Here is a 20,282-nt window from a genome sequence, read left to right on the forward strand (position 1 = left end):
ATGTTTGAAAGCCTGAAAAAGATTCTCTGATAAACAGGCTTATGGTAGAATGAAAGTACACCCTTTAAATAAGGGAAAACTAAGTACACCCAGGAAAAACTTCCTCAGTATTTAGCAATATAAATAGTTGTGGAGCAGTTTGGGTCTAATGTTTTTAGTTTCCCACGGGTGCTGGTTGTTTAGACGTGTTACCGTGGCGACAAGGTATTGTTTTTACTAATAATATCTGAACTATGACCCCAAATCCCAGAGGAGATGAAAAGGTGGAAGCTGACACCATCTCTTCCTTCCATTGTTTCCCCAAATCCAACACCTTTCCAACCATGGCAGAGATTTAAAGAGGAGCGGCAAAAGCAAATGAGGTGGATTAGCAGAGTTTTTGTTACAGCTGATGGTGTCAATCAGGAGAAATATCATCTATAACTCAATTAGAGATGATAATTGAATAATCATCAACTAGTTAACGATTAACTGTTTACTAAAGTAGAGAATCAGACTCTGAAAAGGATAATTTACTGAAAAACCAACATATTCAACGGAGTAATTAAGTCAAAACTGTTCAAAATATTTACACATATATACACATTTTATATTTAAGATAAAAAAAAAACACCTTTGTCTGTAAACATGTTTTAATCAGAACTGCTGAAGTGGCTGTTTAGCTTCACCAGGTTCAGATTTTATATAAAAAAGGATAGAAATTATTTAGCACCTTTTGATATGTAGTAATTAATCTGTAATTGTATTTTTTCTTTCAGTGTTTAAATGTAAAATATGTAGAATGTGGCCATTTTTTAATCTGATTCATCGATTAATCGTCAGATTATTTGATTTCTGAGACACTAAACGATGAGTTAATGAATTCTCGGCGGAGCCACGTTGCTCCTCAGGTGTTCCCACCTGAATGGAGCTGCTCTCCAGCCAGGTCCTGATCTTGTTCCCTCTAATCTGTTTATCTCTGCTCTGCAGCCGCGCTCTAAACTGGACTCTCCTCTAATCTCAACAAGAACATCGGCTAATGCCGTTGCATAACGGTTCATCTTCAGCCGAGCCTCCAGGGAATGAAACCATTTCCTCCCACACACCTGGCCTCAACCTGCATAAATATCCAGGTTCTGGTGATTTAAAAACATAAAATACAGTCAGAACCAGAAGCTTTTGTTTGTTTCGGTTTAAATGTAGCGGGTCAGAGTTGAACTCAAACAGGATTAGCGATCATGGACACCATCTTGGCCGCCGTCCTTTGCTGGAGGGATGAAGAGGCGTGACCTGTGGCGTCATCTCAGCCTCCTCCTCCTCACATGTCTGCCGTGTGTTGAGTCAACAGTCTATGGTTCTCTGTTGGAGAGGAAACAGGTGGAGGCGGTGAAGCTCTGACCTCAGCATGTGAGAAGGTTCTGGTTCTCTGGGTCCGTCTGGGCCGGACTGTTTGGAGAGGACTCCGTCCACAGCCATGTTCTGAAGAAGACGGGCGGTTTGGACATCTGGTGAGATCTTTACTTTTAACCAGGTTGTAGAAACTTGTCCTAATAGAATCCTGTGTGAGATTATTAATCTGAAGCCAAAAATAATGACACCACAAACTGTATTCCTTTATGGACTAGTGATGCTAATTAGCATCATACCTATTTTGTTATGAATACATACTAGATGGTGCATAAATACTCTCTTTATTGGTATATTAATATGCCTCTCGGATTATATTAGAAGTGCTTTGATGCCATCTAGTGGTCGGAGTGTGAATTACAGAGTTCTGCTGATAAACAGTAAATGATCTTAACCTTGAACTAGATTGTGCAATAAAATATATATTTAGACTGATTAATGTCTTCCACATATTCTATATTAAAATAAACAACATGTGATCAAAGTTTCAAAAGTTGTTTATAATTTTGGGTTTGATGCATTTTAGCAACAATCGGCAACTAAGGAATAGAAAGCTGAGCTATGAGCTCATCACTTGTGGTGGGTGGGATGTTCAAATTATTATTTTGGTCAATTAAGATCTGATTGACAGGAAAACACACATTTTTTTCAAATTTGATATGAATTTGAAACAATGTAGTGGAAGTTAAAAAAAACAGTTTTTGCTAACAAAACATAAAATCATAATTTACAGAACCTGTGTGTTTAAAGTTCTCTTTCTCTATAGTCTCCAGTCTTCCTATGAAACCACAGACAATAGAAAAGCTGTTAAAGTTACAAAATAATGAAATTTACTCAGAAATATTTTTTATCCTTTTGTTATATTTCAGTTCAAAGCAGCCTTGACTTCCTTATAAGGACTTAAAGTAGCCGGTTTTTCTGGCTGTTTTGAAGGAAAACACAACAAAATGTTGGGTGGTTTAAGACTTTTGCACGGCTCTAGGGTTGTTGAGTCCTCCTGTGTCTGTTTGGCAGCGATGCCTGGAAGCCAGTACCAGCTGACCCGCCACAGGCTGAGCCACAGCCTGTACAGCCTGACGGACAGCTCGGACGGCGGCCATGAGGAGGAGCGGCCCGACGACTCGCTGCACCTCACGCCGCTGCAGAAGCTAACGGCGGCCATGTGCAAAGACGAAAAGACCATCAAGGAGCTGATCATCGGCCGCAGGGTGGGCTTCTACAAGGTCAGAGGGGAGATCGGCTACGGGACTTTCTCCAGGGTCAAACTGGCGTTCCACGCTCTGACCAAAGGTACCAACAGAACCTCACCTGATAATCCCATTCACAGCTCCAGTCACACATGTTATTATAGAGCTTGGATACATTAGCAATTAGCATTTTCATATTGTCCATTAGCCTCTTGAATTTCAAGATGACTCATTTTTCAAGATGGCTGCCATTTTTAACCAATTTTTGGCATAAAATGTTCCCAGTTTTAATATTTTAGATGAATTTTGTTTCTCAGTCTGTTTCAGTTTTTCTGGTTTTGCTACATATTAATTTATTAATTAACATATTAATACTTTTCAACTTTGGTAATAAGTTAAAACATATCATGTGACAGTCGTCTTCATGGTTAGCATTAGCTTCTGCTAACTTTTATGTGCGAAGCTGTTTAGCGTTAGCTTTCACAAAACCATTTTTTGTGGTTAGCATTAGCTTCTGCTAACTTTTTCATGTGTTTAGGAGTGTAGCGTTAAATTAGTGGTTAGCCAACTCTTTGGTTAGCTGTGTTCACCACCGGCGGTAACTACTGTGGACATATATTCTCAATTACAACCATGGCGGCCATTTTGAAAAATGTCCACCAGTAAAATGAAACAAGATGAAGAAAATATGTAGGAATTTTATTGTTGAAAACATGAAGGCTATGAAACACATTCATCCATTTAGCAATTTTAGAGTGAAAATGTAATTTTCAATGACAACCATGGCGGCCATTTTGAAAAAACAAAAAAAGATTAATAATATGGATCCAATCATCACTTGACAAAATTATCAATCTGTGGTAAATATTGGCACAATTTCCTTGATGACGGCCATCTTGAATTTTTCCATTTTTATTAATTAATCTATCTGCTGCACCACTATTAATATCTTCTCTGTTGTTCTGCTCACAGACAAAGTGGCTCTGAAGATCCTGGACCGGACGCGGCTGGACGCCCAGGCCCAGCGGCTGCTGTCCAGGGAGATCAGCAGCCTGGAGTGCCTGCAGCATCCCAACGTGATCCGGCTGTACGAGGTGGTGGACACGCCCAGCCGCCTCTTCCTGGTGCTGGAGTACGCCGGAGGAGGGGATCTGCACAATCGGATCTGCACCGAGGGGAAGCTGTGCGACAACGCCAGCAAGATCACCTTCGCCCAGATCCTCTCTGCCGTCAAATACATGGTGGGCGATTCTTCAGAAACCTTTAACCAGCTAATGTAACGTCTGTAATCGTGATCGTTTAGCATAAATCAATTCTGCGTTGTGTGAATAAAGGCCAGGAAACAGGATGAGATGAAACATTGTTTATCTGTACGGAGCAGAATATGGACTGATCAGGAATCAGGTTCATCACCTTACGAGGAATAGCATTTTATGTTAGCATCAAGCTAATGGAACATTACACTAATCATAAACAATAGTTCTGCTAATGCTAAACCTGAAAACAATGGAAGGCTGCAGTCACACAATGCTATAGTTAGCTTCCTCCGGCTGCATTGACCAATCACGTCTTGTCACATGACACTAGAAAGCTAATGACGTCCCTTGAGCTTCAGAGCTACACACGTTTTTATGTACGTGGCTACGTAGCATTAGCTTCTGCTCATTTTTATTTGTCAGCTTTCAATAATTTTTTTATGTTGATTAGGAGCTTAACGCTAGCCCTGCTGTTTTCTTTGTGTGTTTAGCATTAGCTCTGCTAATGTTAAGCATTTAAACTTACTAAGATTGTTGTTTGGTGAATTAGTGGTGAGTGAAGCTAACTCTTTCGTTAGCTGTGTCCTCCACTGGTAATAACTACAGTGGACATATATTTCCATTTTGGCCATTTTGAAAAATGTCCACCAAAAAAAAGAAACACAAGATCAAGAAAGCAAATGATTTTTATTGATTAGAATATGTAGGCTGTAATTTGACATGAAACAGATTAGTCTAATTGGCAACTTTAGAGCAAAATATAAAAAAGGTAATATTATTATAACAATATTATTGTTTATTGCAATAACTTCTGGGAGAATTTATTGTCCAGGGTCATTTGTTATCGTACCAGTCCAACCAGTTCTGGATCTCCTGACCCGTCTCTGTTTCCCCCTTCAGCACAACTTGAACATCATCCACCGTGACCTGAAAGCGGAGAACGTTCTGTTCACCTCCGCCGGCTGCGTCAAAGTCGCCGACTTCGGCTTCAGCACGCGCGTTGCGAGCCGCAGCAGCTCGCTGGACACGTTCTGCGGCTCGCCGCCGTACGCCGCCCCGGAGCTGTTCAGGGACGACAGCTACCTGGGCCCGCCGGTGGACGTCTGGGCCATGGGGGTCCTGCTGTTCTTCATGGTGACCGGCAGCATGCCGTTCCGGGCCGACACCATGGGCAAGCTGCGGCGCTGCATCATGGAGACCAGCTACGCCATCCCGCCGTGGGTGCCGGGCCCCTGCCAGCGGCTCATCAGGGGCATCCTGAAGCCGGTCGCCGCCGAGCGCTACGCCGTCGACCAGATGCTGGGCTGCGATTGGCTGCTGCCCGTGGAGTTCCCCTGGTCGCTGGCGCCGCCGGAGCCGCCCGGCCCGCTGCAGAGCCTGCTGGAGTCGGAGCGCGGGAACCCGGAGGACGAGGAGGTGGAGGAGGAGGTGCGGAGCGCCCTGGAGGAGCTGGGCTTCACCGCCGAACACCTCCGCAACCACCAGCTGACGGACAGCCGCAGCCCCGTCACCGGCGTCTACCGCATCCTGCTGCACCGCGCCCAGAAGAGATGGGGCTGCGAATCGCCGCCCGTGGTCCGCGGCATGGTGAGGGACCCCAAGAGGGAGGGGCTGCGGGCCTACAGGGGCCTCAGGCACACCTCCAAGTTCTGTGTGCTGTCATAACGGACCGCTATGGGTCGGTCTGTGGCCTAAACAAATCATTCTTAGATAACAAGAGTTTAGTTTTTAAATCCAGACAAGCTGCTGGCCACGCCCCCAACTCAACGTTTACACCCACGCCTGAAAATGGCTGCAAACAGATGCACAGTTATATAACTGTACGTCTTTGAAAAGCAGAAGTGGAGCCTCCTGCACAGCCCATTGCATGGACCAATCACGTCTTTCTAGACACCAAGAGAAATAATTTGCCAAAAAACGGCTGGGTGTTTTTTTTTTAAGTGCTCTGGTTTGTTTTTAGAAACATTTGAGACCCAAATGGACCAAAGAAAACCATCATCATCATCATCATCATCATCGCCCCTCTTAGATTCACGTTTTATACTCCGAGTTCAGCGCTGGAAACTTTTCTGTTATTTATGTGAAAGTGCCTGAAAAACGAGAAATAAAATGAATGTGAGGTCAAAGGTGAAACCTGAAATTTGAAGTGTTTTTTTTTAAACCATTTTGTTTGAATTTTATGACATTCCCACAGAAAGTGCTTCAAGGAATTAAATTCAGAAATATTTTTCCTTCCTTCAAACTGATGCTGCGGCAGGAATGAGCACCAGTAGCAGTCAGTCTTGCAGTGGCTCTGAAGAGGCCTCTGACTAACAGCTTAATATCCGGATGGTAAAAACGTAGCATTTCTTGGATGACATCATCAGTTGTTAGCTGGCTTTGCTAATCCTCCTCCTTTGCTATTGCTGCTCCTCATTAAGTCTGTTGTCTAATCGTACAGCCAGAAAGTAGCAGCTCAGGTATTGGTTTAAAATGCTAACCAGCTGTAGTCAGTTGTAAAAAAACAAACAAAAAGGTATTGTTGCCATGGTTACACATCATAATAAATGCTCCATAATCCACTCAGCAAAAAAACATTTCCGAGTAAAGAAAAAAAACTTTCAAGCAATTTTTTTCTAGAAATAAACTTTTGAAACTTGGAAATGTGAGCGATTGATCTAAAACTTTCTATTTATTTCCTAGAAAATTCCTGAGTCTCTTTTCTTGCAAATGTTTTCTAGCTGAGAGGATTTTTTTTTTTCTTATGGATTATTTGTTATGATGGAAAAGTTTCAAAAGTTTATTTCTAGAAAAAAACCTGAACATTTTCAAATCAACTTATGAAACTTGGGGATTTTTCTTTTCATAATGTGCCGTCATTAAATGTGAGGACGTCCCAGGAATATCCAGTAAAAATTAAAGTTTCATTCTGTGTTTCTCCAGCCTGGCTGGTGCGGAGCAGGTGGCCCCTGCAGGGCCCCAAACATCTGATCTGTTTACTGTCACACAGTTGGTGAAAGTTTGGTAAACAGCAGCTGGCCGGACCGAACCGAACCGAACCCTCCCTCCTGGTTTCCCTTTCTTCCCTCTGGCTCGGCTCCGCCCACCTGACCCTGCTGACCCCGAGCGGCAGATGGTGCGGCGTGGCCCCAGAGACATCTGCGGCCCAGACAAAGGGCCCTCTGTGCGGAGCGGCTATTGTGTGGAGCCTCATAGAGATGCAGATGAAGGCGACGCATCAGGGAGCGAAATCACTGATCCGTGAAGAACAGAGTTTATTCATCCAGAGTGAAAACCAGAAAATCATCTTCAAGGATTTTATTCAGTATTTTTCACTTACAAACGTACAAAACTATTATTTCTAACAAGTTTAAAACACATCAGGTATTTTTTACAGTGTATTCAAGCTAATTCTCCAATAAGTGAAATCTGACTCTTCACAGAGAATAGTCAAAGGTTTAACTACGCAAAAAAAATGCAAAATGGATGGAGCAACATTTTTCATATGTTCTGCATTTTAAGTCAAAATCAGCTAAGATGCTGGTTAAATAATTTAAAATTAATTTACTTCAGAATTGTAGGTCAAAAAACAAAAAAAAAGAAAACATTCTGGTCCAGATCTTATTTCATAACCAAGTCATTTCTCTAATATTCAGAAAAAAATGTTATTAGTAAAATTAAACAAAAACATCTTAAAACAACAAATAAAACATTTCTGCAGTTAAAAATAATCAAAAACAGCTACAATCTCATTTTATCTTGGTTAAATTGTTTCAAATTATATTTGCATTTACATCAAAACTAAAGGCATTTTTAATTTTTTAAACAAATTTTATTACAAAGTTTTTTTGTTGTTTTTATCAATAATTTAATCTTGTCATTTTCTAAAGTGAAACCTTTAGATTAGACTTTTCTAGATTAATTTTTGTCATCGTTAAACTTCTAAAGTGAAACCTTTAGAGAATTAAGACAATTCTGGAAAGTGGGAAACTTTTCCGCTGACTGCAACTGCTGCCATGTTGCTCAGCCGAAGACGAACATCTGAAAAGTCTCTTTCCAAGATGGCCGCTTCTTCCTCGGCACCGCTTCTTCTCCTGCTGCGCGTGCTTCTACGTGGCGACGTTCGCTCCGTGGGAACCACGGGACGCAGAACTCGCCTCTTCTCCTCCCTCTCCAAACCTCATCCGCACAAAGAATGAGGGTCGACGGTGTGCCGCCCCCCGCTGCGTGCCCGGCCTCGTTCGCAGAAAGAACCAGGCTCATCTTGGCACGGACGGCTGCGGGGGCGGCGGCGCTGCCGGCGCCATGCTAGCCCGGGCATGCTAGCTCCTCAGGAGCGCCCAGGAAAGAACCGGAAACGGAATCATCCCGGTCGGGATGAGGATTTCCAGGTGTGAACGGATCAGGTGAGCGGCAGAGAGCCGGGTCAGCGCTCGGGGAGGCTGATCTCAGGAACCCAGTCGTTCAGCCGCCGGCTCTCCTCGCAGAACAGGTGCAGCTTCTCCAGAGCCGGGTCCTCCCAAGACCCATCGGCCGGGTTCTGTTGGAGCGACAGGAGGAGCGTTAGCAGGGAAACAGCTGCTGAGCAGGGCCGGAGCTACGAGCCTCACAAAGGGGCCACAACAACAATAGTATGGGGGGTTTATTCTACTGTTAGCATCTATATTGAAAATCAGCTGCAAATGTTGGAATTTGTTAGTTTCAGTTGGGGAACAAAATGGCCGACTCAGAACTTCAGTTTTAAGTAAAAATGTGATTAAATTCTTGGAGCAGAAATGTGTAGAAGAAAAAATCAAGTAATAAATGGGCTTTAATGTGATGAAGCTAACAGTTTAAAATTTTTGGAAATTTAAAAAGATAGATTTTTTACTGTAATAAAACAAAGGTAAGTTTGCAGAAATTAATTTGGCCAAAATATGTTTTAAGCTAACAAAAAATTAATTCAGCCAGTCACACTTTATAGTGTAAAAATTAAATATATTCTGTAAGTTCCAACTCATTTTCTCCTGTTTGCTCCTGTTTGTTTCTCCTGATGCCACAGGCCCCCCGGTGCCCACCCCGTTGTTCCGCCCCTGCTCGTACCGTGATGAGGACGCAGTGCGCGTCTTCCTGCTCGTCTCCGACGATGGCGGCCAGACGCTGCGTGTCGCTGACTCTGACGATGCTGATGTCGTTGTCGAAGCAGAAGGACTGGATGAGGGTGAAGTGGATCTGCAGGGCCACGTCCCACTCGAACTGCTCGTCCGTGGCCAGGACGCAGAAGGACACGCTGTCCGGGTCTCTGTGGACGGAAAGAACAAACCGGGTCAGACCGGGTCGGGAACCAAACCGACCATCTGCGGATCTCCAAACTTACAGGTTCATGACTTTTGCGCACTCGTAGACTCCCACGGTGAGAGACTGGTTGTCTTTAGCCGAGACCAGAACTTCTTCCAGGGCTGCGCCTGCGCACTGAGCGCGCTCGGCGGGCTTCTGGATCAGAACCTCTTCAAAAGTCATGATGCCGTCGGTGAGGATGAGGATATTCCAGGAGGAAGAAGAGCGTTTGGAGCAGAGCGGCTTCACGCGGCAGCTTTTATAGCCCCGCAGCTCGTGCGGCGCAGAGAAAGCGGCGCGCGCTGATTGGCTGCGGCTGAATGGCGCATTGATGTGATAATGCTTTTGTCGCACTTTGGCTCGTGGCAGATTGATGGGGGTCACGCGCGCTCCCCTTCTGCACGCAAACAAAAGGAAAATATTTAGGTTTCAAGTTTCAGTTGGAGCAGAAAGCAGCTTCACTTTCCCACTTCATGCACTGAAAAAAATCACAAAAATAAAACGAATTTATGTCATTTTTAATCCCAAACGACAAACAGATCCGCGAAATTATCATTTTGTCTTAAAAATCAAAAAATCCTTGCATTGATGGGGGAAAATATGAAGTTTGTGCAGAATGTAAACAGTTTAAAATGTTAGTTTTTGCAGAAATCTTGTTCTGCATTTCTAAAATTCATAAACATTTAACTAATTTATTTCATTTTTAAACTCAAAAGAGAAAAGTGAAGTAATTGTTTTGGTCCAACCAGCTAAAACATGAAGGAAAATATTTAGTTTCTGCAGAAATATTGCCATGCATTCATAAAATTCACTAAATTAAACTGAATTTTTAAGTATACATAACAACCATAAGGTCAAACTTTTCGTTTTGCAACGAAAATGCAACCAACTCGGTGCATTGAGTTTTCTGCAGAATGGAAACAGTTTAAAGTGAAACTGTTGCGGATTTCTTCAAAAATAAAACATTTCCACGTCATGCATTCATAAAATTCACAAAAATAAAACATTTTCCTCTCATTTCTAAGCTGTACTGACAGCCAGAATGTGTTTTTCTTGGTTTAGATGCCCCACATCTCCTGGTTTCCAGCTCATCTCTTCATGTTTGCAGGTTTGTTGCTCAGATGGAGCCGGAAGTGAGAAGCCCCGCCCCCACGCAGGTGGACCGGACCATCTGTGGACTAGAAGCTGACCGTAAAACCACCCGCATTGTTTTCACAGAACCCCCACTTTTTATTATGCCCCCCCCCCCCCCCCTCTTATCTCCTCCATACAAATGCAAATGCGCAGCGCGTGCCAGAACTGAGCAAACTCCACGTGGCTCATCAGCTGTCCGTTTATTTACATCAGGGAAACTTTGGCTTTAAACTCACCACAGAGACGTTTGATTTGGAGAATTTAAAGAGTTTTGCGTGTGTTTTGTTTGCTTTACCAACATTTTACGGCTTTCCGCATTTAGAGGTTCAAATTTTAACTCTTTCTACTTGTCGGATGGAAAACTTCAGTAAAAATCGGTTTTGAAATCAAATGAAATTGGATTCAACAGGATTTTAATTCGTTTCAGAGTAAAGATCCACTTTGTCACATAAAATCTCAATAAAGTGAGTCAAAAATAAACAGAATTTCAAGCTGTACTTTATCAAGGATGCGTGATTTCACTTTTACGCACGCTTATTTGGGCACCAATAGCGCAAATTCTCCCCCATATTTGCCCTTTTTTAATTTGCATACATTCAGTGAAACCCGCATCTTGCGTGAGGCTCGCCTGCTGCCGCATGAATAGCTGAGGAGGGGCGCACAGGTTGGCGCTGATTGATTCAGCGCTATTGTTCTGCGGCAGATGGAGAACTGTCGCTATGAACGGGGAGGGGGTCGCGGTTTGACCCGCTCCAGGGGTTCGGCCAGCTTTTGTCTGCGATCCTGCAAATTCTGCAGCCTGTTGTCTGAGTTCTGATGAAGTTTAAACTCCAAACAGAGACGTGGTTCCGAACTGCGTTACCCCCTGAGGTCGCTTTAGTTTGGGGTGTAAACATGTTTTATTTACAGGAACCTGAGCGCCACAACATGTAAAACTATGTTGGGGCGCCAGTGGAGGGGGCGCCACATTTAATAAAAAATTAATTCTTGTCGCCACTTTTAGTGATGATTCCTGTTGTGGCAAAACTGCTTTTACTTCTCCTTAAAAGGATTTCACTTTGATTCTTGCTGAATATTAAAGAATTTTGTGACGTTATCAACCCAAATATGACAAAACTTTATGATATTCTGGAGTTAAAATAAACTCTTCAGTTCATTTCTTACCTCAACTTTTGTTTTCTAATATTTTTATTTTATCGTTTTTCATTATTCTGTGAAACTTGAAATCATTCTTCCACCTTTCATTTTTCTGCGCAAACCCAGTCTTTGTTTGCCTCCAGGGATGATTCGGCTCATCCCGACTGATCCGGACTCGGTTCTGCTGCAGAAAGGATCCACTTTCACGGCAACAGGCCGGGCGCGTGCAGATCGATCCACCGCTTTTGTTGCGGCTGCACATCTGCTCCGTTTGCGCCTCTAATCTGATGGAGAAGTTGCGGCACCGCAGCGCTGCGGCTGCATGTCTGCGGGTTGTTTGACTCCCGAGGCTCAGCAGGTGCTGCCTTTGTCCGCCGCCCCACTCGGGGACAGATGGTGTCCCTCCGCAGCGCTGATAAAAGAGATGAGAGCGCGTGACCTGCCGCCCCCAAATGCCACGCGCCCGGACGGAGCAGCGGCGCGTGGCACTTCCTGAACCTTAAAGGGAGAAAACACGCTGTGGAAATACCCACGGAGATGCTACTGTGGAAACTCTGTTCTCACTTTATTTGAAACTTTAAATCCCTCCACCAGCAGGGGGCGCTGATTATAAAATTACACAATCAATCAGTTTATTTGTCAGACATTTCAAACAGATTTATATCATAAAAACACAAAATACATTTGAAATATTAAATTTTATCAAGTCACACATCAGATTATCGATCGTTTCATTTATTATGTTTCAAAACCTGAAACAGCCGGGCTTTAGTCTAGATTTAAAGAAACTCAGTTTCAGCTGTTTTCTGGAAGTTTGCTCCAGATTTGTGGTGCATAGAAGCTGAATGCTGCTTCTCCATGTTTGGTTCTGGTTCTTTTTATACCAGAACCAGAAGAGCTGAGAGGTCTGGAGGGTTGATCCAACAACAGATCTTTAAAATACTGAACGACTTATCGACACAATACATTAAAGTCTGTTCTCTGAGCTACAGGGAGCCGTAGGAACTTCACTGGCTCCATCATCCTGGTTTTAGTCAGAGCACCAGCAGCTGCAGCTGGAGGATTGATTTTAGACACTGTTGCTGTAATCAAAGTGACTAAAGATAAACACATGGATGAGTTTCTCTAGATCTGGCTGAGACATTAGTTCTTTAATCCTGGAAATGTTCTTCAGGTGATAGAAGGCCGACTTTGTAACTGTCTCTATGTGGCTCTGGAGGTTCAGGTCAGAGTCTGATCTCTAGTTTCTATCGGTAATAACTGAAGCTGTGAGCTGGTTCTAATCTTTCCTCTTAAGGTCCACAAACATCTTCAGTTTTGTTTGGTCAAGTTGAGGAAAGTTTTGGTCTAAAACTCAAAGTTAAGCAACCATCTGATAATTAAAAGAATTTCCACCATTTTTCAGTCTCTCTTGTTAAATATCAGAAATGGCAACAAAATAATGAAAAGTTATTTAAAAATAAGTGAGAAAACTAAATATTTTGTTTTGTATTCCAACAATAAGGTGATAGAAGACTGACTTTACAACTGTCTCTATGTGGCTCTGAAGTTACAGGCTAGTTTCTAGTTGTAATAACTGACTAATTGTTCTTTAGGTCCAAAGATATTGACTTTTGTTTCCATAAAAGCTGTAGAAAGTTTTGGCATAGTGATTCTTGCTTTTTAAATTGATCATTTCGGTGATTCAGCTGCAGTGACTCCTGTGTTTTTTTTTTTGCATGAATAACTTAGAAGTGACAGTTTCTATCTAAACCCCGTTGGACACGAGCCGACTGACTGAGAGTTTTCTAAAGGCACGCGTCCCTCAGGGTGGGGAGGGGTCGCAGTCGGTTGTTGCTTTTGTCCTTAAGGGAACCAATCAGGCGGCGAACGCGTGCCGGCTCCACCATATATAAGCCCACCGACTCTTTTAGGAAGCACAAATTATTTCCTCTTCACGTTCTGAGCTTAACAAGCCATGAAGTCTCCTGGAAAGTCCTTGAAGGAAGCTCTGGTCTGCGCTCAGAGCGAACACCGGCTCACTGTTGGCGTCTATGAAAGTGCTAAGATCATGACAGAGTGAGAAAACTTTCATTTTTCTTGCTTTTTCATGCTTTCTGTGTGAGTTTGTCTCAGCAGTTGCTAACAGGAAGAGCGTTTTCCGTCCACAGAGACCCGGACAACGTGTCGTTCTGCGTCCTGGCCACGGACGAGCAGTTCGAGTGGGACGTGGCCCTGCAGATCCACTTCACCCTCATCCAGTCCTTCTGCTTCGACAACGACATCAGCATCGTCAGAGTCAGCGACACGCAGCGTCTGGCCGCCATCGTCGGAGACGAGCAGGAAGACGCGCACTGCGTCCTCATCACGGTACGAGCAGGGGCGGAACAACGGGGTGGGCACCGGGGGGCCTGTGGCATCAGGAGAAACAAACAGGAGCAAACAGGAGAAAATGAGTTGGAACTTACAGAATATATTTAATTTTTACACTATAAAGTGTGACTGGCTGAATTAATTTTTTGTTAGCTTAAAACATATTTTGGCCAAATTAATTTCTGCAAACTTACCTTTGTTTTATTACAGTAAAAAATCTATCTTTTTAAATTTCCAAAAATTTTAAACTGTTAGCTTCATCACATTAAAGCCCATTTATTACTTGATTTTTTCTTCTACACATTTCTGCTCCAAGAATTTAATCACATTTTTACTTAAAACTGAAGTTCTGAGTCGGCCATTTTGTTCCCCAACTGAAACTAACAAATTCCAACATTTGCAGCTGATTTTCAATATAGATGCTAACAGTAGAATAAACCCCCCATACTATTGTTGTTGTGGCCCCTTTGTGAGGCTCGTAGCTCCGGCCCTGCTCAGCAGCTGTTTCCCTGCTAACGCTCCTCCTGTCGCTCCAACAGAACCCGGCCGATGGGTCTTGGGAGGACCCGGCTCTGGAGAAGCTGCACCTGTTCTGCGAGGAGAGCCGGCGGCTGAACGACTGGGTTCCTGAGATCAGCCTCCCCGAGCGCTGACCCGGCTCTCTGCCGCTCACCTGATCCGTTCACACCTGGAAATCCTCATCCCGACCGGGATGATTCCGTTTCCGGTTCTTTCCTGGGCGCTCCTGAGGAGCTAGCATGCCCGGGCTAGCATGGCGCCGGCAGCGCCGCCGCCCCCGCAGCCGTCCGTGCCAAGATGAGCCTGGTTCTTTCTGCGAACGAGGCCGGGCACGCAGCGGGGGGCGGCACACCGTCGACCCTCATTCTTTGTGCGGATGAGGTTTGGAGAGGGAGGAGAAGAGGCGAGTTCTGCGTCCCGTGGTTCCCACGGAGCGAACGTCGCCACGTAGAAGCACGCGCAGCAGGAGAAGAAGCGGTGCCGAGGAAGAAGCGGCCATCTTGGAAAGAGACTTTTCAGATGTTCGTCTTCGGCTGAGCAACATGGCAGCAGTTGCAGTCAGCGGAAAAGTTTCCCACTTTCCAGAATTGTCTTAATTCTCTAAAGGTTTCACTTTAGAAGTTTAACGATGACAAAAATTAATCTAGAAAAGTCTAATCTAAAGGTTTCACTTTAGAAAATGACAAGATTCAATTATTTATAAAACCATAAAAAAATTGGATAAAATTTAACAAAAACATTCCTGCAATTCTGTTGCAAATTATAAAATATTAATTTTAAACAATTCAACCAAGATAAAATTAGATTCTATGTGAATTTGATTAGTTTTAAAAAGTAAAACTTAGTTTTATTGTAGCAAATTGACTGAATAAAAATTTTTCTTAAATATTTTTACTCAATTTTTGTTTAGATTTTCTGTTTAATTTTACTTTTGAAAATGTTTTCTGAAGTTTCACTCTTAGACGAACGACTCAAATTATTTGATGTTGAATCAAATCTGGGACATTTTTTTACAGGCAGTCCTGATGTAAATTAAGAAATTAATTAGAAAATTACTCAAATTATTTTCATTAAAAATACTGAATAAAATCTGGACCAAAAAATTGTAATTTTTTTCTAACCTGAAATGTGGGTTTAAATTTACACTAAATATCTAAAACATTGTTTAAAAGTCTAATCTTAAGATTTCACTTTAGAATATGACCCAATTAAATGATAAATAAATTAATTAAATAAAAATAAACATTTTGATGTTGAATGAAGTTTGGTCCAAAAATAAAAAATACCAGTAATTTTTATTTAAACTGTATAAATAAACACATTACTATTTTAAATAACTGCAATTTAGAGACAATATCTTGATATTCTGCACAGTTCAGAATATTTTTAATTTTGTAAAAGTTTCACTTTTAAACAGTGACAGAAACAATGGTATTCTAAAATAAAATCTTTAAAAATGTTCACATGTATTAAAGGAAAATTATGTTTAAAAATTCCTTTACTGTAAAGAAATTTGGTGTATAAAATTCTGAAGAAGAAAATTAACTTTTTATCTAAAACTCATGAATACAAAAAGACATGAAAAATTGAGACTGAACTTATTTTTACTTAACTGCGAACAGCATGTATAAAAATATGTCAAAGTTGTTAATTTGTTTTTATCAATTGTTTTTTGTGTGATTAAATAAAGTTTTGATTCAAATTTTGCTCACTGCCGTTTCTTTTTTACAGCTAAGTTAAATTGAATTATTTTACTCTGTTTTTATTGTTTTAAGTTTGTAATTTTTTAGATGTGGAAAAGACCAAACATTTTCCTGCAGCATTAAATTCTGACCCATGAAATTTAACATTTTGCCCTTTTATTATTTTCCAACATTTCTTCTAAAACTTGACTTTGCAGTTCTAACAGCTGTTCTATATCTAATAGAGTTTATTTAGGTGCTTTTCTTTATTTATCATTTGGTTTCCTGAGGATCCTAGTTTTTTACCCATCATGCTTCAGATTAGTCACTTTGACGACCAACAGTTTAAAATAGTTTTTTTTTATTCTACTTTTTTTTCTGGGGTCACAATCAGCAATATTTCATTAAATTCAACTGACCTGAAAAGACATCAGGGATGAGAACATAGTGTAATTAAATTGTAAGTGATATTGAACTTTTTAATTACAATTTAACAATATATTTTATGTAGATACATAACTGGTCCAACTATCAAGCCATTTACTCTGCATTCAGTTCAGCATTCAGTTGTCAATTAAACTCAGGCAGCGACTTAATGAACATGATCTTTTGCTGCCTTTTCTTTTTCTCTCCAGTTTGACGTTCAGATCTTTGATTGAAACTAGAGTCTCTCTGACCTGCATGCTGGCCAGCAGCTGCTGCAGCTTCAACGACCCGCTGGGTCACCAAACACATTCAGCTTCAGACTCCTGCAACATTTTGTCTTTATGTAGGTTCAAAGAAAATGGAGAAACCAAATATACACAGGCATATTAGGGCCTTATTAGGTAAAAAATATATATTTAAAAAAGAGTAAATTTCTGCCAAAATACTAACATTTTTCAAAAGATGAAAAAAATTAACATTTTTGACTTTCGCCGCAGAAAATTTTGGTTAAGACAAACATTTTCTAGAATTATGGAAATTAAGGCAAAAAATATTTGAAATTTAAAAGTTTTTTCTAGATAATTTCTGAATCAAAAAGTTTTTCCAGCAACATTTTGACTTTTCAAGCTCAGAAATATTCTCGTTTTTTCTAGAAAATGTTCTTTCTAGATTTCTCTCAAAAATCTGTTTTTTTTAGTAATTTTGGAAGCAAACTTTTTGACTTAAGCTAAAAAATGTATTTTAATTTTGACTTAAGCTTTTTCCAGCAACTTCAAGTTTTTTGTAGCAAATTTCCAACTTTTGCAGCTTTTGAAACCCAGAAATATCCATGTTTTCTTCTATCCATGTTTTCTTCTAGCAAAGTTTTGACTTTTCAAACTCAGAAATTTCCTTGATTTTTTACAGAAATTGACTTTTTTTCCTCTATCTACTATGGCTGTAAGATACCATTGTACAAATCAGAAAGAAGTTCAAATAAGTGAGAGAATCTGTTCGTTTTAGAAGAGAAAACAGTCCTTTAAATCTCCATAGCAACCAGCTTTGTCGGTCTGCCCTCCAGTTTAATGACGAGGTGAAAAGCGTTTGGAGGCGGCCGTGTGCCGGGCACAAGCCGGCTGCCATTCACGCATTCAGAGCCTAATCCTGGCTAACAGCAAGAGTCAGCAGAAACATCAAGCATCGTTACATCACCTCACTAAGCTGCAAACTCTGCCTTAAAGAAACAGTTCCTCTTTTCTAATCTGATTGTATAACAGGAGCTCTACATCTGGGGATGGAGCGCTTAACGTTCAGCTACAGATTTCTGTGTAACCTTGAGTCAAAGCTGCTCTTCCAGAACCCTGATCAACCTCTAATGGCCTTCATTTCAACCTTTAGCTTTAAGAGCTCTGCTGCTGCTGCCACATGCTGCTGTTCAACACAAAGACTGAAACAGCAGCAGATGGAAACAATGGGCTACTGGTGTCTCTGCTGGACTTAAATATCTAAAAAACACAAAACAGGAACTCAGAATGGACAGAATTTCAGACTTTTACTCTCCTTTGCATTAGTATTCACCGTCTAAGAGCTTTTATTTTATGTCACAAACCATTAGCAATTTTTGAAAAAATCCCCAAATGCCTCTGTTGCAGCCCAAACAACTTCTCTATTGCATGTTTCTGAAATCCTGCGCGACATCACAACAGCAAACGTCGCAATGGAAGTTATGCTAACAAGTTTATCATAAACTTCACCTTAGTGTAAAACAGAAATATGCTAAAATTGATTTTACATTTAAAAAGACCCTGATTTTATGCTAAAACAAAAGCCATGCCACTAAGTTTATGATAAACTTCATCTTATAATTAGAATTATGCTAAATCAGAAATTATTTTAAAAATGAATTTATGCCAGAACTAAAGTTATGTTAACAAGTTTATTGAAACTCTTAATTTAGCATAGCTTCCGTTTTAGCATCAGAACTATTTTAGCATACCTCCAGTTGTGGCTTTTTGTTGACACTTCTGGGCTACCGTAGGATGGATAAATGGATGAAAAAAGTGAGGAAATCTACGCAAAAATAGGTCCAAGATTTTAGTTAAAGGTAAGATTAGTTGAGAAGCATGAAAACTACAACACATAGTACAGATAAACTTTACTTGGGGGAGGGGACAAGTTAAAGATATGAATTTCTTTTTACAAAAGATTTTAGGCACCATTTTACATACAAAAAACATCTATGCATCATGTGTAAAATTTGAGTGTGAATATTTTTGCACATCTCTGTTTCAGATGAATAAAAGTGCAGAAAACAGCCGTTTCAGGTATTTACTGTGTCTGCTAGCTATGCTAATCTGCCTTATAAACATGTTAATATTTCCTGCTGTCATTACCAGACGTGTGTCGACACCGACCGGCTCCTCCGCCAGCAGCTGCTGATGCCAATTCCTGGCTCTAAAGCAGCTCATAATGAACCTGATCACTAATTACATTAACAAACCCGACTGCACTCAGCAGGGAGGGTCTGGAACAACCGGCACTTTCACTGCTCCAGGAATTCAGGCAAAAATGTCATTTTTTAAAGTCATATTTTAGGACTTTATCTTTGAAGTTTATTGTACACTACAAAAACATAATTTTTAGTCTAGTTTCTAGTGCAAATATCTTGAATTAAGTTGAAATAAGAAAACTTCTAAGTAATTTTTTGGTAAAAAGGGGCTTGTTTTAAGTAAATAATTTCTTAATATTGATGGAAAAGTTCTAATTCCACTGGCAGATTATTTCATTTAACAATCTATTTACACTAAGTTAAATAACCAAAATAAAATCCCATTATCCATAATGTTTTGTAAAACAAATTGTAATGAACATATTTTGTGTAGCTCAGGCTTTGGTTGCTAGGTGACAGGCAAAACTCCACGGGTTGCTAGGTAATGGGCAGATTATTGCACTTCTAACAAAACATTTTTCCAACGTTATAAACAAAATTAAATGCCAATGGAAGTAGTACGTTTAAAAAAAATCTTTATTAATTATTGATTTATTGTGTTTCAGTATTGTGCTTAAAATTTAATTACAACAAAAGCCACAATGGAAGATATGCTAAAACAGAAGTTATGTTACGTTATACTACAACTCTTTTCTCTTAGTTTATTCTCATAACTTTATGTTTTCTGTCTTAGAGTGGTCCCAACACCCCAATCATAATTTTTCTCTAAGTCTTTAGAGAATAAGTTGGGCCATAACTCTAAACAGGAGAACGGTTTTGAGGCAGTTTTATGATATTCATTGTTTGTGCAACTCGCCAAAAATAAAACTCACAGAAAAAGCTGCAGGCAGCACTTGTGCAGCCTCATGAATGGACACAAAGAGCAGAAAGCGGGGTGGGAGGGGCCGCCTCGCCTCTTCTTTGTGGGGAATAATGGCGCAGTCCTGGAGCAGCTGCTGCTGGCTGACCGGGACATTTGAGACGGATCCTTTCACCCAAAACAAAGTCTGGAGCCGAGAGTGAGCGGAGGAGGCAGAACAAAAGGCACGCTTAGGCAGGACAGCATGGCGTTGACTCTCCATTCAGCAGCAGGAGGGGGAGGGGGGACGGACCGCAGCTTTTAAAGTTGACAAGAGTCACAAAGGTCCGCCATATGGACGCAGGGACATCATCTGCTCAGGAGTCACTGAAAGGAAGACAGAACAGCCAATCAGAGTTCAGTTCTGAACATCTGCTCTGCCCGGCAACAAGAACTGGATTCTGATTGGCTGCTGCGGTGGGACACTTCCTGGTTTACCTGATCGACGCTGAAGATGTAACTGACTTTATAAACCATTCCTAATTTTATACAGTGAAAGAATCAGTTATTTATTTTATAAGCCTTTGCTTTGTAAAGTCAAACAATGCTTTTAAACTGACAAAAAATAAAATAAAGAAAAAC

At 41.1% G+C, this 20,282-nt stretch overlaps 3 protein-coding genes and 1 pseudogene across 3 annotated transcripts in view; 2 read left to right on the forward strand and 2 right to left on the reverse strand.

Moving 5' to 3' along the window:
• LOC114149750 (protein NLRC5-like) overlaps window positions 1-20,282 on the reverse strand; it is a 1,536,511-nt gene that overhangs the window by 318,376 nt on the left and 1,197,853 nt on the right. The window lies entirely within an intron of this gene.
• Window positions 86-5,946, forward strand: nim1kb (NIM1 serine/threonine protein kinase). The gene is made up of 4 exons (XM_028025895.1): window positions 86-1,487; window positions 2,401-2,676; window positions 3,546-3,814; window positions 4,730-5,946. The coding sequence occupies exons 2-4, from the start codon at window positions 2,403-2,405 to the stop codon at window positions 5,492-5,494; spliced, it is 1,308 nt and encodes a 435-aa protein (XP_027881696.1). The 5' UTR covers window positions 86-1,487; window positions 2,401-2,402; the 3' UTR covers window positions 5,495-5,946.
• Window positions 7,112-12,210, reverse strand: LOC114149810 (growth arrest and DNA damage-inducible protein GADD45 gamma-like; annotated as a pseudogene).
• Window positions 12,247-15,868, forward strand: LOC114149816 (growth arrest and DNA damage-inducible protein GADD45 gamma-like). Its single transcript, XM_028025931.1, has 3 exons — window positions 12,247-13,453; window positions 13,546-13,744; window positions 14,287-15,868. Exons 1-3 carry the CDS (start codon window positions 13,353-13,355, stop codon window positions 14,398-14,400), a joined length of 414 nt encoding a protein of 137 aa, XP_027881732.1. The 5' UTR covers window positions 12,247-13,352; the 3' UTR covers window positions 14,401-15,868.

This window comes from Xiphophorus couchianus, chromosome 8 (assembly GCF_001444195.1).
Source record: "Xiphophorus couchianus chromosome 8, X_couchianus-1.0, whole genome shotgun sequence".
Taxonomy (NCBI): Eukaryota; Metazoa; Chordata; class Actinopteri; order Cyprinodontiformes; family Poeciliidae; genus Xiphophorus; species Xiphophorus couchianus.